Source organism: Pararge aegeria, chromosome 27 (genome assembly GCF_905163445.1).
Source record: "Pararge aegeria chromosome 27, ilParAegt1.1, whole genome shotgun sequence".
Lineage (NCBI taxonomy): Eukaryota > Metazoa > Arthropoda > Insecta > Lepidoptera > Nymphalidae > Pararge > Pararge aegeria.
Window position 1 is genome coordinate 326418 of NC_053206.1, and position 15913 is coordinate 342330.

General features: G+C 35.6%; 1 protein-coding gene across 2 annotated transcripts in view; it reads right to left on the minus strand.

Moving 5' to 3' along the window:
- The window catches only part of LOC120635832, a 72105-nt gene that overhangs the window by 23206 nt on the left and 32986 nt on the right, over positions 1 to 15913 (minus strand). For both annotated transcript variants that reach the window (XM_039907003.1, XM_039907002.1), the window contains exon 3: positions 2894 to 2980. In XM_039907003.1, coding sequence (XP_039762937.1) covers positions 2894 to 2980 — 87 coding nt within the window. The remainder of the gene's footprint in view (positions 1 to 2893; positions 2981 to 15913) is intronic.

Below are 15913 nucleotides of genomic sequence, written 5' to 3' on the forward strand. Positions count from 1 at the left end.
TTTTAATCAACGTACTCATCATCATCGTCTTTCCTAATGATATAAATGAGATTGTTTGTTTGTTTGTCCTTGCTCAACGCCCTAACTAAGTATATATATATAATCAACTTTATTTTTGGCATATATTTAGTTGAACGGAGAATTTAGAATTTTTGTATCTTGTGAGAGATGTGACCGGAGCGGCCGCGCCTGCTTCCAAGCAGCCTTGTCGCTAAGAAATTCATAAATCGTATAGTAACCACGATTTATTTAAAAGTGTTTTGACACATTATTTACTAAACTTATGCATTGTTAGGTCGAAAATGACCTGCGCGGTTTTTTTCTTAAGTATTTAAATACTACGACATTACACACATCGCCATCTAGCCCCAAACTAAGCGTAGCTTGTGTTATATCTGATGAATATTTTTTGGCAGCAACACTAATTTCCAAGGCCGTGGGTTCGATTCCCATAACTAGAAAATATTTGTGTGATGAACACGGTTGTTTTCAGTGTCTGGGTGTTTACCTGTTTATTATATGTATTTATGTGTATAACACACGGCCCTGGACTCAGAAAGCAGGGTTACTGCCCACTGCGCCATTCGGCTGTTATATTCTAAAAGCATATTCTATCCCACAAAAGAGTTCCGTACCTTTCGCAGACGATAAACACATACCACTTATTTATGTTATATACGTTTATAAATTTTATTTATTTCTAAAATTTAATTAAATCACCGGTAGAAACAGAAGTGGGTTACATTTATTCCGCAGTATTAATTCTTATTCAAATAAATGGTATTTATATCAATAAATAATAATAATAAATAAATAAAAATATATTACGACAATACACACATCGCCATCTAGCCCCAAAGTAAGCGTAGACTGTGTTATGGGTACTAAGATGACTGTTGAATATTTTTATAAATAATATACATAAATACTTAGAATATACATATAAACACCCAGACACTGAAAAACATTCATGTTCAACACACGAACATTTTCCAGTTGTGGGAATCGAACTCACGGCCTTGGACTCAGAAAGCAGGATTGCTGCAAACTGCGCCAATCGACCGTCAATATATAGCAGTAAGATACTTTTTAAATAATTATAATCAGACATTTAATTTAGAAGTTATGGCGAGTTTAAAAAATGAAATGACTAAACAAAGAACTAAAGAAACTAAAGAAAACAGTTAATTGAAGAGCTTCATTTAATTGAAGAAATTCTTTTTACTTTCATGCTCTTAATGTCGTACTTTAGGCTGTGTAGGCAGACTAAAACTTAATTTTATGCACTTGTGCGTAAAAGAATATACATAGTTATAATTAACTGTCTGGCTCTGGGTTCTAGTATTGTTGATCATATTAAGGCATACCTAACCTTTAGGTTTCGATAATATTCTTTGATGCAAGGTGCATTTAAACATTAAGTTGTTTGTTACATTTTTCTTTTTTTTTGTGTGTATTAAAATGTTTTAGTATTTGTTTTGTTAATATTAATTTATTCCTGGACGTTTCAAATACCCACATGCAAAAATAAATATCAGCACTAGTCCGTTCATCGTTACTTGACGCGTCGACCGACTTATGTAGTCTGTGCTCAGAAGAAAATGATCAATTGGCGGGTAATGGCGAAACTAATAGGTAACTTAATTTTTATTTAAACCCATTCTATTTTTATTTAAAGGACTTGTATCTGAGTAATTTTTTTTAACTATTCTATACTTTATTATGTTTTAAGAGTTATTTTGTCTTGTTAAGAAATTTATTTATTTTATTTACGATACTTTATATCTTCTCGGGACTTCTGCTTTTAATACCAAAGCGCTCACCACTAAGCTTAGGAGGTGAGGACCTCCCTAAAGTAAAGTAATGTAAAGTTAAATCTTAAATAGCAATCGAGGAGTCGTTTTCGAGCATGCTTATACATCGGAGTAAAATGGATCTTATTGTGATTGTTTTAAAACTTAAATTTGTCTACAATCTTTTAGCTCGGCCTTTTGGCAGGACGTTCGTAAAACAAAAACAGATGTACAGTATTTGCGACTCCTAAACGATTGTGATTAGGTCCTTTTTATTCAAATTCAAATATTATATATTAATGTAGGCCTATCACAAGCACTAATGAAGAACTCGTACATATATGATTACATTATTTTGGTGATAACTACGTTCGCCAACTTCGACCTAAAGCTACGAGGGTTCATAACACGGCTGCTCTAAGAAAATCCCATTATTAACTTGCCGGGTATTTTTTTGTTATCACCATCTCACTTTTAATCTCAAAATTAATTAATATTTGACTATGAAGTAAGAGCATTTTACATCCAAACTTTTTTATACTTTAAGTAATCCTTAATATTGTAATATAATTTTTCTAAAAGCTTACGTTTTATGTCAAAATTTAACTAGTTGAGAGACATCTAAAATACTTCTTTCGGTGATTTGTTATAAAATAATATAAAATTTCCAATATTTACTTCGACGATACATTGTTGAATACTCGAAAACGACTGGATCGCGAGCGAGTTAAATTCAAAATTCAATTCAATTCAATTTCAAGTAGGCTTAGTTTATAAGCACTTTTGTAACGTCAAGTCAGTCTGTTTGTAGTGACGCTACCACCAGTTCGGAAGGCAGATTCCACCCAAAAGAGCCGGCAAGAAACTCAGCAGATTGCTCTTTTCCAACATCAATTCACAGTTTGCAATCGTCGGAATTCTTCTATCTTGTGAGAGCTGACGCGGCCTGCGGAATCTAAATATTCTAAATCTTGTACTACTTTTTTGTGACGTCACTCGGTGACGTTTGAGACCTCCCACTTATACACAGCGCCCACCGTTGCGCCTGCGATGTCGTCGAAAAAACAAGAGGAATATGGAAAGGTGTTTTTTTAAGTTACCTTTGTTGATGGCCAGAAAACGATTCCGATGTATCGGGCTTTTCTTGAGCGAGTCGCTCGGCGGCTGATCTCCTGGTACGCTTGGAGCTAAAACAAAACCATTTTTTTTTATTTTTGTATTTTTATGGATATATAAACTGTTGATTGCAACTTCGTCCGCGTTTGTATATTTATAACACTATAATTATTAATATCATAAAGGTGAAAATGTAGATAGGTAATGAAAATTTAGCTTAATTGGCTGTACTCCGCGAAAAGCAGGAGAATCTGTGTGGAGTAATTTATAATTTCTTCAATCCTTATACTCCACACCAAACAGGTATTCGGCAATGTACCCTCTCCGCACGTTTCGCTCCGAAACCGGAGCATCTTCAGGAGACGTTGACTTTCCAATGAATAATGAGCAAAATCTGTTAAATGTGGTGTCACTTAACAATTATTCATTTTAAAGTCAACATCTCCTGAAGATGCTCCGGTTTCGGAGCGAAACGTGCGCAGAGGGTACATTGCCGAATACCTGTTTGGTGTGGAGTATAAGGATTGAAGAAATTATAAATTACTCCACACAGATTCTCCTGCTGTTCGCGGAGTACAGCAAATTAAGCTTAATTTTCATAATATATTATGGATTTTCGCAAAGGGGTTACTTTGCTTCTATCCAATATACAATTAGCTTAGCCCACATTTGTGTTTGAGCACAAAAACAGCGATTTGCGACTGAACTATGATACTCAGATATATTCCCTCGCGGACTTTTTTGTAGGTAACAATTTATACTTTAATCATGTAGAACATACATTATATGTATCATCAATAGTTTTTTCAGCGCACGCAAAGGAATGTAGGCTTTAGAGGTACACTATGTACAGTCTCTGAGACTTATCTGTGAAAGCGAATACCTAATAGTTTTTAAAGTAAGCCACTGCCATAGTTTTAACAGAAAGAAATTAGATACAGCCCTAACATCACATGCGAAAGTAAAATCATGTGACTCCGGTCACTTTGTTAGGTACGCGTCGCGTAGCGTAGGTACTATGCGCGTGTCGGTCTTTTATCTTCATTAGGGTTGTCACAAGTGAACACTTACAATTTTTGAGTTCGTTTGTATGAAAAAATAAATATTTCGTTAGATTTAATATTTCTACAAGGTTATTCCTCATGAAATATACTTAGGCATCCTTCAATATTACTTAGTAATTCTGTAACACGGTCTATACTAAAATACCCACAGACATCACGTGACATAAACACTCGCCGTAAGTCTAACACTACGAATTATTACCGAATTCCTAAAATTGCGAATGAATTTTACGAACAAGCTAACAATTGTTTACGCAATATGAAGCCTATAACCTAGTCGAGTTACACAAATGTATTTCAGTATACAGAGGTAAACGCACGTTTTACAAATTTTTAGCGTCAGGAAGCTAGCTAGAAGTAGCATAGAGTATTTAAACTGGATTCATACAAAAGCTTATTTACTTTTGTATAACGCATAAGTAAGTATAACATTAGTTTCGGAATTCAATTTAGTCATTTTTTTTTGTAATTTTCTATCTTTTTATTGAGTTTTCGAGTTTCATTACCAAAAAGGTAATGAATGGCTTATTTTATAATGTAGGCACATCCACAGTCACACCCACAGTCACAGTCACACCCACAGCCACACCCACACCCACACCCATTCCTACGTGAAACTTATAACACCGCGTCGATTTTACGCCGGGATTTAACTAAGAACAATGCATGAGGGTTAATGAGTTTTATTAAAAGCTTTTATTCATTTTTATTTCTTCACTGCATCCGCCAATAACTTTAGGCCGTCTCCAATGGCGAGCAGCGCTTGAGCCAGGGCGGAATCCCGTTCTTGGGAACGACTTGTGTAGGCTTCTAATAGCTGCATATTGCGGCGGTCTATCTCGACTCGCTGTTCTTCAATGGCCAAAAGCCGTTCAGATATTCGCGCGAACTGCGATCGCCGTTCGAATGGAGCAAGTCTTTCGCGTCTTCGGTTTCGACAACTGGATGGCGCTGTAACAATCAAATACTTTAAACAATCAGAAGGTAATATTACTCCTACTTAATATAATAAATGTGAAAGTGTGGATGTTTGTTACTCAATCACGCAAAAACGGCTGAACGGATTTGGATGAAATTTTGCATACATTTATTGACATGGAAAAGAACATAGGACAACCTTATATCCCGATTCCTTAAGAAGTTCCCGAGGGAAAACTGTTTTTTTTTACGAGCTAAGCCGCGGACATACAGCTTTGAAATTTGTGAAAATTTCTATACTGATCTTGATTGTTAACGAGCGAAGCTTTAGACCCAATTCTGAAGTCCACGCGGTCGAAGTCGCGGGCAGAAGATAAAATAATAATTGTGTTATGGGTACTGATGAATATTTTAATGAATAATTTAATTGCAAAGTTTCAATTGCACTTTCCCGTTTCCATAATCATTTTCTTCTTTCATTAAGGGTTGTCCGGAGGAGATCGCTTAAAGCGATAAGACCGCCTTTGCGCATTTTTATTCTTCTAGTATTTATGTTTTTAAAATATGTTATCTTTGTTGTTCAATATATGTATCTTGTTTGTCAGCCGAGTGGCGCAGTGGGCAGTGACCCTGCTTTCCGCGTCCAAGGCCGTGGGTTCGATTCCCACAACTGGAAAAATGTTTGTGTGATGAACATGAATGTTTATCAGTGTTTGGGTGTTTATATGTATATTATAAGTATTAATGTGTATTATATTTATAAAAATATCAGCTATCCTAGTACCCATAACACAAGCTACGCTTACTTTGGGGCTAGATGGCGCTGTGTGTCTTGTCGTAGTATATTTATTATTTATTCTTCTTATTATCTTTATCCAAATTGTGTGCAATAAAGAATTTATCTATCTATCTATAAATACATATAATATACAGATAAACACCCAGACACTTAAAAACATATATTTTTCGCACACAAACATTTTCCGGTTGTGGGAATCGAACCCACGGCCGTGGACTCAGAGAGCAGGGTCGCTGCCCACTGCTGTCAATTAAAACTAAGATGATTCGACAGGACCTCAAAGTGTAGCCTTAGTACAAGTTTATTTTTTTAATACATATATACTAATGTAATATATGTACCTACTAATATTATAAATGTCAAAGTAAGTTTGTTTGTTACGCTTTCACGCAAAAACTACTTAACCGATTCTCATGAAACTTTGTACACATATTCTTGGAAGTGTTGGAAGTAATATAGGATACTTTTTATCCCGACATTAAGCTCGGTTCCTTTGGGAGAGGGGATGAAAGTGTTTGACGATTTACACCATAACTCCGACAAATTGTAAATTTAAATAATTGTTTTTGTACTATAGAGGTTATAATATGTGTTTAATTTTGCCCAAACTGTGGTTGTAGATAGAGGACAGAACTCCTCAGCGGACAGCAGCGAACCCCTCATTTAAGGCTTAGCGACACTGAATACTTTAAATCTTTTTAGATCTACAACTAAATTTAATGCCACACCAAAAACCAAAATCAAACGCAGACGAAGTCGCGGGCAACAGCTAGTATCCTATAAACACAAAACTTCACAGGGCATGCAAAAGGCACGTCCTGCAACATGCCGCAATGAGACCATCAATTTAGGGCTTGAGTGTTAAGCCTTATATGTCTGTTATTACCACGCCCTTAAGATAGGTGTGGTAGATTTTTTTTGGACTTTCTCGAAACTTATTTTTATATATAGGACAATTTACAATATTATCTTTATAAATTGCTAGCGGACCCCAGCGCCAGACAGATGTCGGGCTGATTTGTGAATCTAAACCATCGAGGGTGCCACCCAAACGCATACAAAAAAATTCATTCAAATCGGTCCAGCCGGTTAGGAGGAGTTCAGTGACATACACACGCACACAAGAAATATATATATAAAGATAACCTATGTGTTGTTCTGCTGTATAAACTATATTACTGTGAATTTTTAACAAAATCCGTTCAGTAGTTTTTGCGTGAAAGAGTAACAAACATCTATACATCCATCCATCCATACAAATTTTGGCATTTAATAGATAAATAAATATTGTAATAGAATATTAGTAGGATGTGTTATTTTTATTATTAGTATGTATAACCTTAATTACTGTAGTTTTATTAAAAATATTCAATTTTTTTTTTGTGAAAGAGTAACAAACATCTATACATCCATACAAATTTATAATATAAGTTTTTTTTTTATTTATTTATTCAGAATATTGGTAAGGGTACAGAATTGACACAATAAACATGGTGCCGCGATAACTGTTGCAGTAGTATAAACTGTGTCGCAACAATTAACGCCCACCTCCAACAATAAATGTATAAAATATAAATAACCAACAATAAATTTATCATATACATAGACATTAGAATGTGTTATTTTGAACACAAACATCTATCTATCCCTCCAATAATTTATCCATTCAAAATTCATTTTTTTCAAGTAGGCCTAATTAATCAACACACATGAAACGTCAAGTCTGTTTGTAGTGACACTACCACCGGTTCGGAAGGCAGATTCCACTGAGAAGAGCCGGCAAGAAACTCAGCAGATTGCTCTTTTCCAACATCATTTTAAAGTTTAACAATCTTTAGAATTTTTCTGTTTTGTGAGAGATGAGAGCGGAGTGGCCTGCTTCCAAGCAGCCTTGTCGTTTAGAAATTCATCAATCGTGTAGTAACCACGATTTATTAAATGTGTTTTAATATATTGTTTAAACTTAGGTAAAGGTAGATCTAATATTCTTCCATCCATCCGTCCATTCATCCATCCGTCCATTCATCCATTCGTCCAACAATCAAATCGCCTTAATAGTATTAGTAAGATTATTAATTAAATTACTTATCTATGTAATTGAGTAGTATGTAAGTTTATAATAGCATAAATATATATCACATATATCTATCATAGTATATATAAATTTATGTTGGTATTTGTGTAGTTAATATGTAAATGTAGTATGTATGTTCATGTAAGTTCATATTACATTTCTTTTTTTTTGTAACTTACTTTATGCACCATCCATTTTCCACTCTTTTATCGGCTTCGTACGCTCAGGTTGCCTTTAAAAGATCACTTTTAGTGATAAGGCCGCCTTTGCACCCTAGCACTAAGTACTATTACTGTTTTCCTTGTATTTTCCTTTTTTTTTGTTGTGTTGCAATAAAGTTTTTCTATTCTATTCTATTCTAAATTTGTAGGAAAAGGATATAATTACTTAAAATCGGCGAAGGTTGCTGGTTGCGTCGAGGGTAAACATCCGAGCCGGAGGGTGATGAGGGTAGAGGTGGGCTCTCAGACACACTCATTCTGGTAGAGGCGCAGGGTTCGGAAGGAGCCATGGGCGTTGGACTTGGAGAAATCTAAACATAATATTTTAATAATAATAATAATAATAATAAAAAATTAAAAATATATATATATATATACTAGCTGTTGCCCGCGACTTCGTCTGCCTTGTTTTTGTTTTTTAGAAACATGGACATTGAATTTAGGTGTAGTTATACTGAAATTTTTAAGTTGTGTAAACTTACGCATAAACGATATCTGAAAACAACTGTCTGACCAGTCTCAGCTCCCCCTATCACTTACAAAAAAAGTAATCGTTATAGTACGAATCGAAATCGCATTGTTAGTTGATTTATATGCTAAAGGTTCGAAGAACATTTCTAACATTTTTTATATAGTCCTTGTGTAAAATCGTCAAACTTTTTCATCACATCACCCGAAGGAGCTTAATTTCGGGATAAAAAGTATCCTATATTACTTCTATTACCTCCAAGAATATGTTTCCAAAGTTTCATGATGATCGGTTCAGTAGTTTTTGCGTGAAAGCGTAACAAACAAACTTACTTTCACATTTATAATATTAGTTAGGAAGTAGGGATGTATATATACTACGATAATATACACATCGCCATCTAGCCCCAAAGTAAGTGTAACTTGTGTTATGGGTACTAAGATAGCTTTTGAATTATTTTATGAATATAATACACATAAATACTTATAATATACAGATAAACACCCAGACACTGAAAAATAATCATGTTCATCACACAAACATTTTCCAGTTGTGGGAATCAGAAAGCAGGGTCGCTGCCCACTTCGGCCGTAAAAATATTCAAAAATTCAAAATTCATTTATTTCAAGTAGGCCTAATTAATATAAGCACTTTTGAAACGTCAAGTCTGTCTGTGTGTAGTGACTCTACCACCGGTTCGGAAGAAGCCGGCAAGAAACTCAGCAGTTGCTCTTTTCCAACATCAACAATTTACATTTTACATTTCAAAATTCATTTTTCTATCTTGTGAGAGATGAAAGCGGAGCCGGATGCTTCCAAGCAACCTTGTCATTAAATAAATAATAATAATTTATTACCAATAATGTGGGTATATAGAGTTTTTATAATATTAACTAGAATCCAGTACATTCTACCAGTCGGTTATGAATATTTGTATGCCCTGTACTTCCCTCAAACACACAATCTAATAATTATTAATTAAAATAATAAGTCAATATTACTAAAAACAATGCTAAATTCACTTAATTTAATTTTTTAATGGTAATAAATTGAGCGAGACAATTTCAAAATTCATATTCAAAATTCATTTATTTCAAGTAGTCCTAGTATATAGGCGCTTTTAAACCGACTTACAAAATAGAGAGAGGTTCTCAATTCGTTTGTATTTTTTTAATTTTATTTATTTTTGTTAGCTCAGAAATCTGTTATTATATCATATGATATAAACAGATTTGTTGAAAAAAAATTTGAAGTTATACTTCTTTTTAAAGAGTAAATTTTTCCGATGCGCGCGCACACCGTCACAAAAAACCGACACTACGAAGTTAGCAGTCAACAGTTAAGTTTTTCTAAAAAAGGTTTGACAGATGACTTTCAATAATTCAAACAATACCTTTTTTCTATTGTTAGCGTCGTTTTTTCTACAAGCGTAGAATGAGGCGAAAGATAAAATTTTTAAAAAGATTTTTATCTTGCTACGCCAAAGAAGTTTAACTTCTAACGCGTGTACATAAGTATACACACGTTTTTTTTTTTGTTGAAAGGGCCGATATGGTCCCATTTTCACCAGGTCAGGATCTGTTGAGGGGATCCTGTAAGGGAGACCTGTAGCGATACAAGTATTTTTTAAAAAGCAACTTGAGCATTTGTTATCGAAATGCACCATGTGCTGGAGTTAATATGATGTTGGAGACCATGGAGTGCCACCGGAACTACAGAATAATAAGTATTACACTGGTTGCGTTTCGATTATGGTACATTGGTAGGTAAGAAAATTATGGTCCCTCACAATACACTAGCTGATGGTGAAGTGCCGGGAGATCTCCTCAAGCATTAACGCCCCGGCTTCGGGAAAAGCAATATTTTGTAGAAGGTCATGAGCAGTACGGCTACGGTACGGAACGGAGGTCATACGGCTATCACAACATAGAAAAAATAATAGAAAAGTCGTCTCGTAAGCTTATAGAAAAGTCCTAGTATAGTAAAAAGGACTACGTAATCAATAAAAAAGCTTGGGTGTGAATTATTGCTCTAACCAGGTTGCTCTAATAATAATTTTAAATGACAATGTAAGATGGTGATAACAAAAAAAACACCCGGCTAAGTTTGTTGTGGGCTTCATAAAGCAGGACGCGTTTGGAACCCTCGTAGCTTTAGTTTTTAGTTTACGAATATGGTTTTCGCCATCATCTCACTACCGTGTAATTCTTATGTACGCGTCAAAAGTGCCACCTATGGGCCTACTTAAATAAAGATATTTTTGACTTTGACTTTGATATGATTGCAAACCTACCCACTCAAAATCGAAACAAACAATTTTTAGACAAAAAAGAACCAACTTTGTAGTACAACTAAAAAGCAATAATAACGATATTTCAAAGTCGGTGCCAAGTAAAATGTATAAAATTACTGGTACTTTCCTTGCTTAATATAAAAAAGAATACGATGTATACGATCTACAAATTAATAGTAACTTTCTAGATTTTACTTGTCACCGACTTAAAAACATTGTAGAAAATAATTATGTCTTGCTTTTTAGTTGTATAACAAAGTTGTTTTTGTTTTGTCAAGAATTTTTTTTGAAACGTCAAGTCAGTCTGTTTGTAGTAACTCTACCACCGGTTCGGAAAGCACACAGATCATGTCACACAGAGTCCGCATAATCAAAATTCGTCATCTTTATCATCAAAAGTGGACTGGTGATCCGGGCACTGGTCTCCTCTCGGAATGAGAAGGCTTTAGGCTGTCCACCACGCTGGCCCAATGCGGATTGAAAAATTGAAACACGCACTGATATCGCTATAATCATGCTAATTACCCTGCAATATATTATTATTCATGAATTAACTTTGACGTAGTCTAATATTATAATGTAAATACAAGCAAGTGCAGCTGCTGAATCTTCTCAAATTCTACTCAGTTATTAGTAAGAACTACGTAGGTTTTAGCAGCGATTGAGTTTTATTGACGACCGATTGGCTCAGTGGCTGTGGTTGGGTTCGATTTCCACGACTGGTAAATGTTTGTGTGATGAGCATCAATGTATTTCAATTGATTCCACGCCTACATAACATGTGAGTTTCCCCGCTATGTTTTTCTCTTACCGTTGAAGCCAGTTATATTTGAACTAGCTGTTGCCCGCGACTTCGTCTGCGTTTGATTTTGTTTTTTGATGTGGCATTAAATTTAGTTGTAGATCTAAAAAGATTTAAATGAGGGGTTTGCTGCCGTCCGCTGAGGAGTTCTGTCCTCTATCTCCAACCGCAGTTTGGGCTAAATTAAACACATATTAATTATTACGAAAATAATTATTTAAATCTATTGAATTATTGAATAATTATTGAAATCTAATTTGTCGGAGTTATGGTGTAAAATCAACAAACACTCATCCCCTCTCCCAAAGGAACCGAGCTTAATGTCGGGATAAAAAGTATCCTATATTATTATCCTTCTAACACTTCCAAGAATATGTGTACAAAGTTTCATGAGGATCCGTTAAGTAGTTTATGCGTGAAAGCGTAACAAACAAACTTACTTTGACATTTATAATATTAGTAGGGAAGTAGGGATTAAAGGCGTGAAGAAGAATCTATAAACTTTGTAATATTAAATAAATAAACGTTAAAAAAAATAGCTTTAAACGCACATAACATAGAAAAGTTAGAGGTGCGTGCTGGGATTCGAACATGGATCCCAAAAAGTGAAGTCGAAATCCCATCCACTGGGCTATCACAGCTTCCAATATATTATTTTTATTATTTAAGTATTCTCAAATCCACATATTCGAATGTCAAAAATTCTAAAATTTATATATGCCGAAGCCCAAAGAGGATACTAACACTGCTTTAGACTCGTCTGCGGTAGTAGCTGCCAACATAAGATTATAATTTCCAATTTTCGTATTTTATGCCTCGAAACGTCAACCTCATGCTTGGGTAAGTATGGAGGGTAGAGGTAAGGAGAGTCATCTTATATGGGAGAAAAGTTAAAAAAGTGTCCAGTTGTTGCGCTAAATAACAGTTCAAAAATCCTCCACAATGGCGCTGGTGGATGCACAGGGTATGGTATGAATGTAGCAATCGTAGATGAATTGAAGTATGCCGAGTTAAAAAATTTAATGTCATTATCGACTAAAGTAGTTAATTATTGAGAATTTCAACAACTTACGTTGTACAAAATATTGTGGTAAATATAACTTTACTTCCTTGTATCTCCATACTTCCTTGTTTATTTTTCAAGCCTACTCTAACAATATTTATATTTGGCGCATCTTTTAAGAGTTACCCTGATGCAAATGTGGCGCCATCCTAATTTAATACATTTTGACGACACTTTTTCATATACACAGATGACTCTCCTTACCTCTACCCTCCATAAATGAGCTTAGCTTATTGGGGTAGAAACAAAATCGCTCAAGACAGGCAGAAGCAATAACTTCATTGGCACTTAAATTTATATCGAAATAGTAGAATAATAGAGAAACAAGTCAGAAATATGAGTAATTATTTATTAAATTCTATATAATAAAATTATTTACTTTAAGTATCGTATTCTACAAAGGATACAATGTGTTTGTGATAAATAAAATAAGAAATAAATACTTTAAGTTGAATTTTACTCACACAACGTGTAACCGAAATACTGTTGAAGAGTGCATAAGTATATTTCATAAGGAATCACCGTAAAAATATTAAATCAAAAGAAACATATTAATTTTTCAGTAAAAACTAATTCGGAACATTCAAAGTGTTTACTTGTGACAACCCTATTTAAGATAGAAGGCCGACACGCGCATAGTACCTACGCTACGCGACGCGTACCTAGTAAAGTGACAGGAGCCACATGATTTTAATTTTGCATGTATCTGATTTATTTCAGTGATAACTATGGCAGTGGATTAATCAAAAACTATTAACATTTCGGTTTCACACATAAGTCTTAGAAACAGTAAATAATGTACCTCTAAATCTCTAGTAATATTTTGGTTTCAATTTACACATTGTATATCTAGAAAGAACTGCATAATTGTAGTTTCGTATTTTACATATTCAATTTCAATGTGATCTTAAGAAAACCAATTGAAAGCATTGATGTTTCTTGTGAAAAATTAATATTTATCAATATTTATATTCGACTCGAATTCTTTCCTCCTTTTTAAAGATTATGTTCTCATTGTCATCATAGATGGAAATGAATTTCATCTCCGCTTATATTTCTACTTCCTCACTTCGGAATGGTAAATGGAGAGTCACCATTTCACGCTTGTATTCCTGGACATCACCGGACATTTCGTAATTAAGATACCGAATTATTCTTGGTTCATTTCGTTCATTAAATTCTCCATTTTTATTTTTCGGCATAGTATAGGTACAGGTGGAAGCTGTCTGAAATCTCCACATAATATAACGTGAATGTCTCCGAAAGGTTTGTCGTATATGCCAGTAATCTGCTGCAATCGGTAGTTAACTTGTAAGAATAGCTGAACTTAACATGCTGATCTCGTCGATGAAAACAGCTTTGACGCCTACGAACATGTTTCTGTAAGCTTGCAAATTTTCTGGATAAGAGTTTCGTCACGCGAGAAGTAGTGAGACGAAACGCTGAATGGACTGTAGTGCCACCAAGAGGTACAGCGGCTTTACCTGTGCTTGCACAGGCAATGTAGGCGTTGTTTATTGAGTTGTGCCCTGAGTGTAGCGGTTGTATGTCTCTGTGAGGCACTTTAACGTGTAAGTTTTTCCACAGTCTGCAGGACCCGTGAAGTAAATTTGAACTGCTTCAGAAGTGTAATCTCCACAACCATGCAATCGATGTATAACCTCAAGAATGATCTGTCGTTGTTCCGGATTAGTTGTTCAAGTTCACAATACTGTTGCTTTGACATTACATTGCTGCGTTTCTTTACAATCGAGAATCCTTGTCGTGAGACGATTTGGTGAACATCATCGACGTTTTCGGCACCATCCTCTCCTAACAACTGTTGAACAAAGGCTGTTTCGTCCATGTCGTAATGTCTGTACCGTATAACGCGTCCGATTAGTCGTTTGCGGTATTGATTTCGTGCTCTTGACATTCTTCCTACGGGTTCACTTTCTAGATCTTCTTCGCCATCCACGTGCATGTCGTCCTCCTCGTCAACGAAATCATTAGCTTTAGCATACCACGATGCAAACTCAGCTAAATACACTTGTTCTAAAGATGCAGGACGCTCTGAATTATGTTTTTGGTCCAGACATCAGTACTGTTTTCGTCAAGCCCTTCGCGGTCCATTTGTTGACGACGTTTGCGGCAACGTTGTCTTTCCGTCGGCCATACTGTTGGAATGTACGCAACTTGACGACTTGTCTCGCTCATTGGTTGACGTAGGAGATACCATGCTGCTTCTAGCGCTGACATCTCGACAGCGTTAAGCAGCTTGATGCTTAAAGCTTTCAACTGGTCTGTGTAGTCACGTTCGGGATTCTCTTGCATCATCGTAATAAGCTCACGACGTAGATTGCCTATTCCACGAGCTAATTTATTTACGTACTCCACAACATACTCTGCGCAGCTGTATTCATCCAAGATAAATTGAATGTCGATGTTTGAGTTGACTTCGCGAGCAATGTACGGATTGAACGTGTTTGTCATAAGTTCGTCAAAGTTTCGTCTGAACAGAAGAGTGGGTCTGCGTAACGTTGAGCGCACAATGTCAAGGTATGAATCGTGTGTCAAACCATTAGCTCCAAGAAAAGTCATCCATGCCCGCGTATCGACGTTCATCGAGTGAAGTACGCAGCTCTTTCGCCTTCTGTTGTAGTGTTCGACGGCGTTTATCAGATTGAGGCATTGGAACCAATACACGAGTCGTAGACATTGGCCAGTACGGAATTCCGAATTGTCTCACCTCGCTTCGTGCATGTGAAAGTATGTTTGTCTATCTGGTTGGCGTAGATGGAATTGTTAGGTACATCATTCCGGGCTACCGTACTCAATTTTTCTACGAGCTCAATGGTTTTTGGCGTATTTTCTGACGGGGTTTCATGTGTGTCGTTGTTTAACCACAATAAAATGTGTGTGGGGGCTTCCTCGATGCTGGAACTCAAAACAAATGAAGTAATCTCTAACAAAATACTCTCCGAATGGATTATAGGACTGTTTGGATTTCAGCATTTTCATCAAGGAACCGACGAGCTTGTAGAAGTAAATGCAGCACGTCACAGGATCGTCACTAACTAAAGTACAGCGCTCGGAAGTGTTGAGATCTCCTGTTGATTTTCCAGGATATTTATTGCTCAGTCTGAGCAATTCCATCCATCGTATTTCGTTTGCACTTATAGTGAGAACCACCAAGTTGACGAATCATGGCAAAGAGGTCACGTTTGCGAGAAGCCCAGTATTGGACGGAGTTTGGCACTGTCTTCATGAATGCGAGGTTTTGTAAGACATATTCTTTTAGAAATTCTGGGTCTTCTAACAT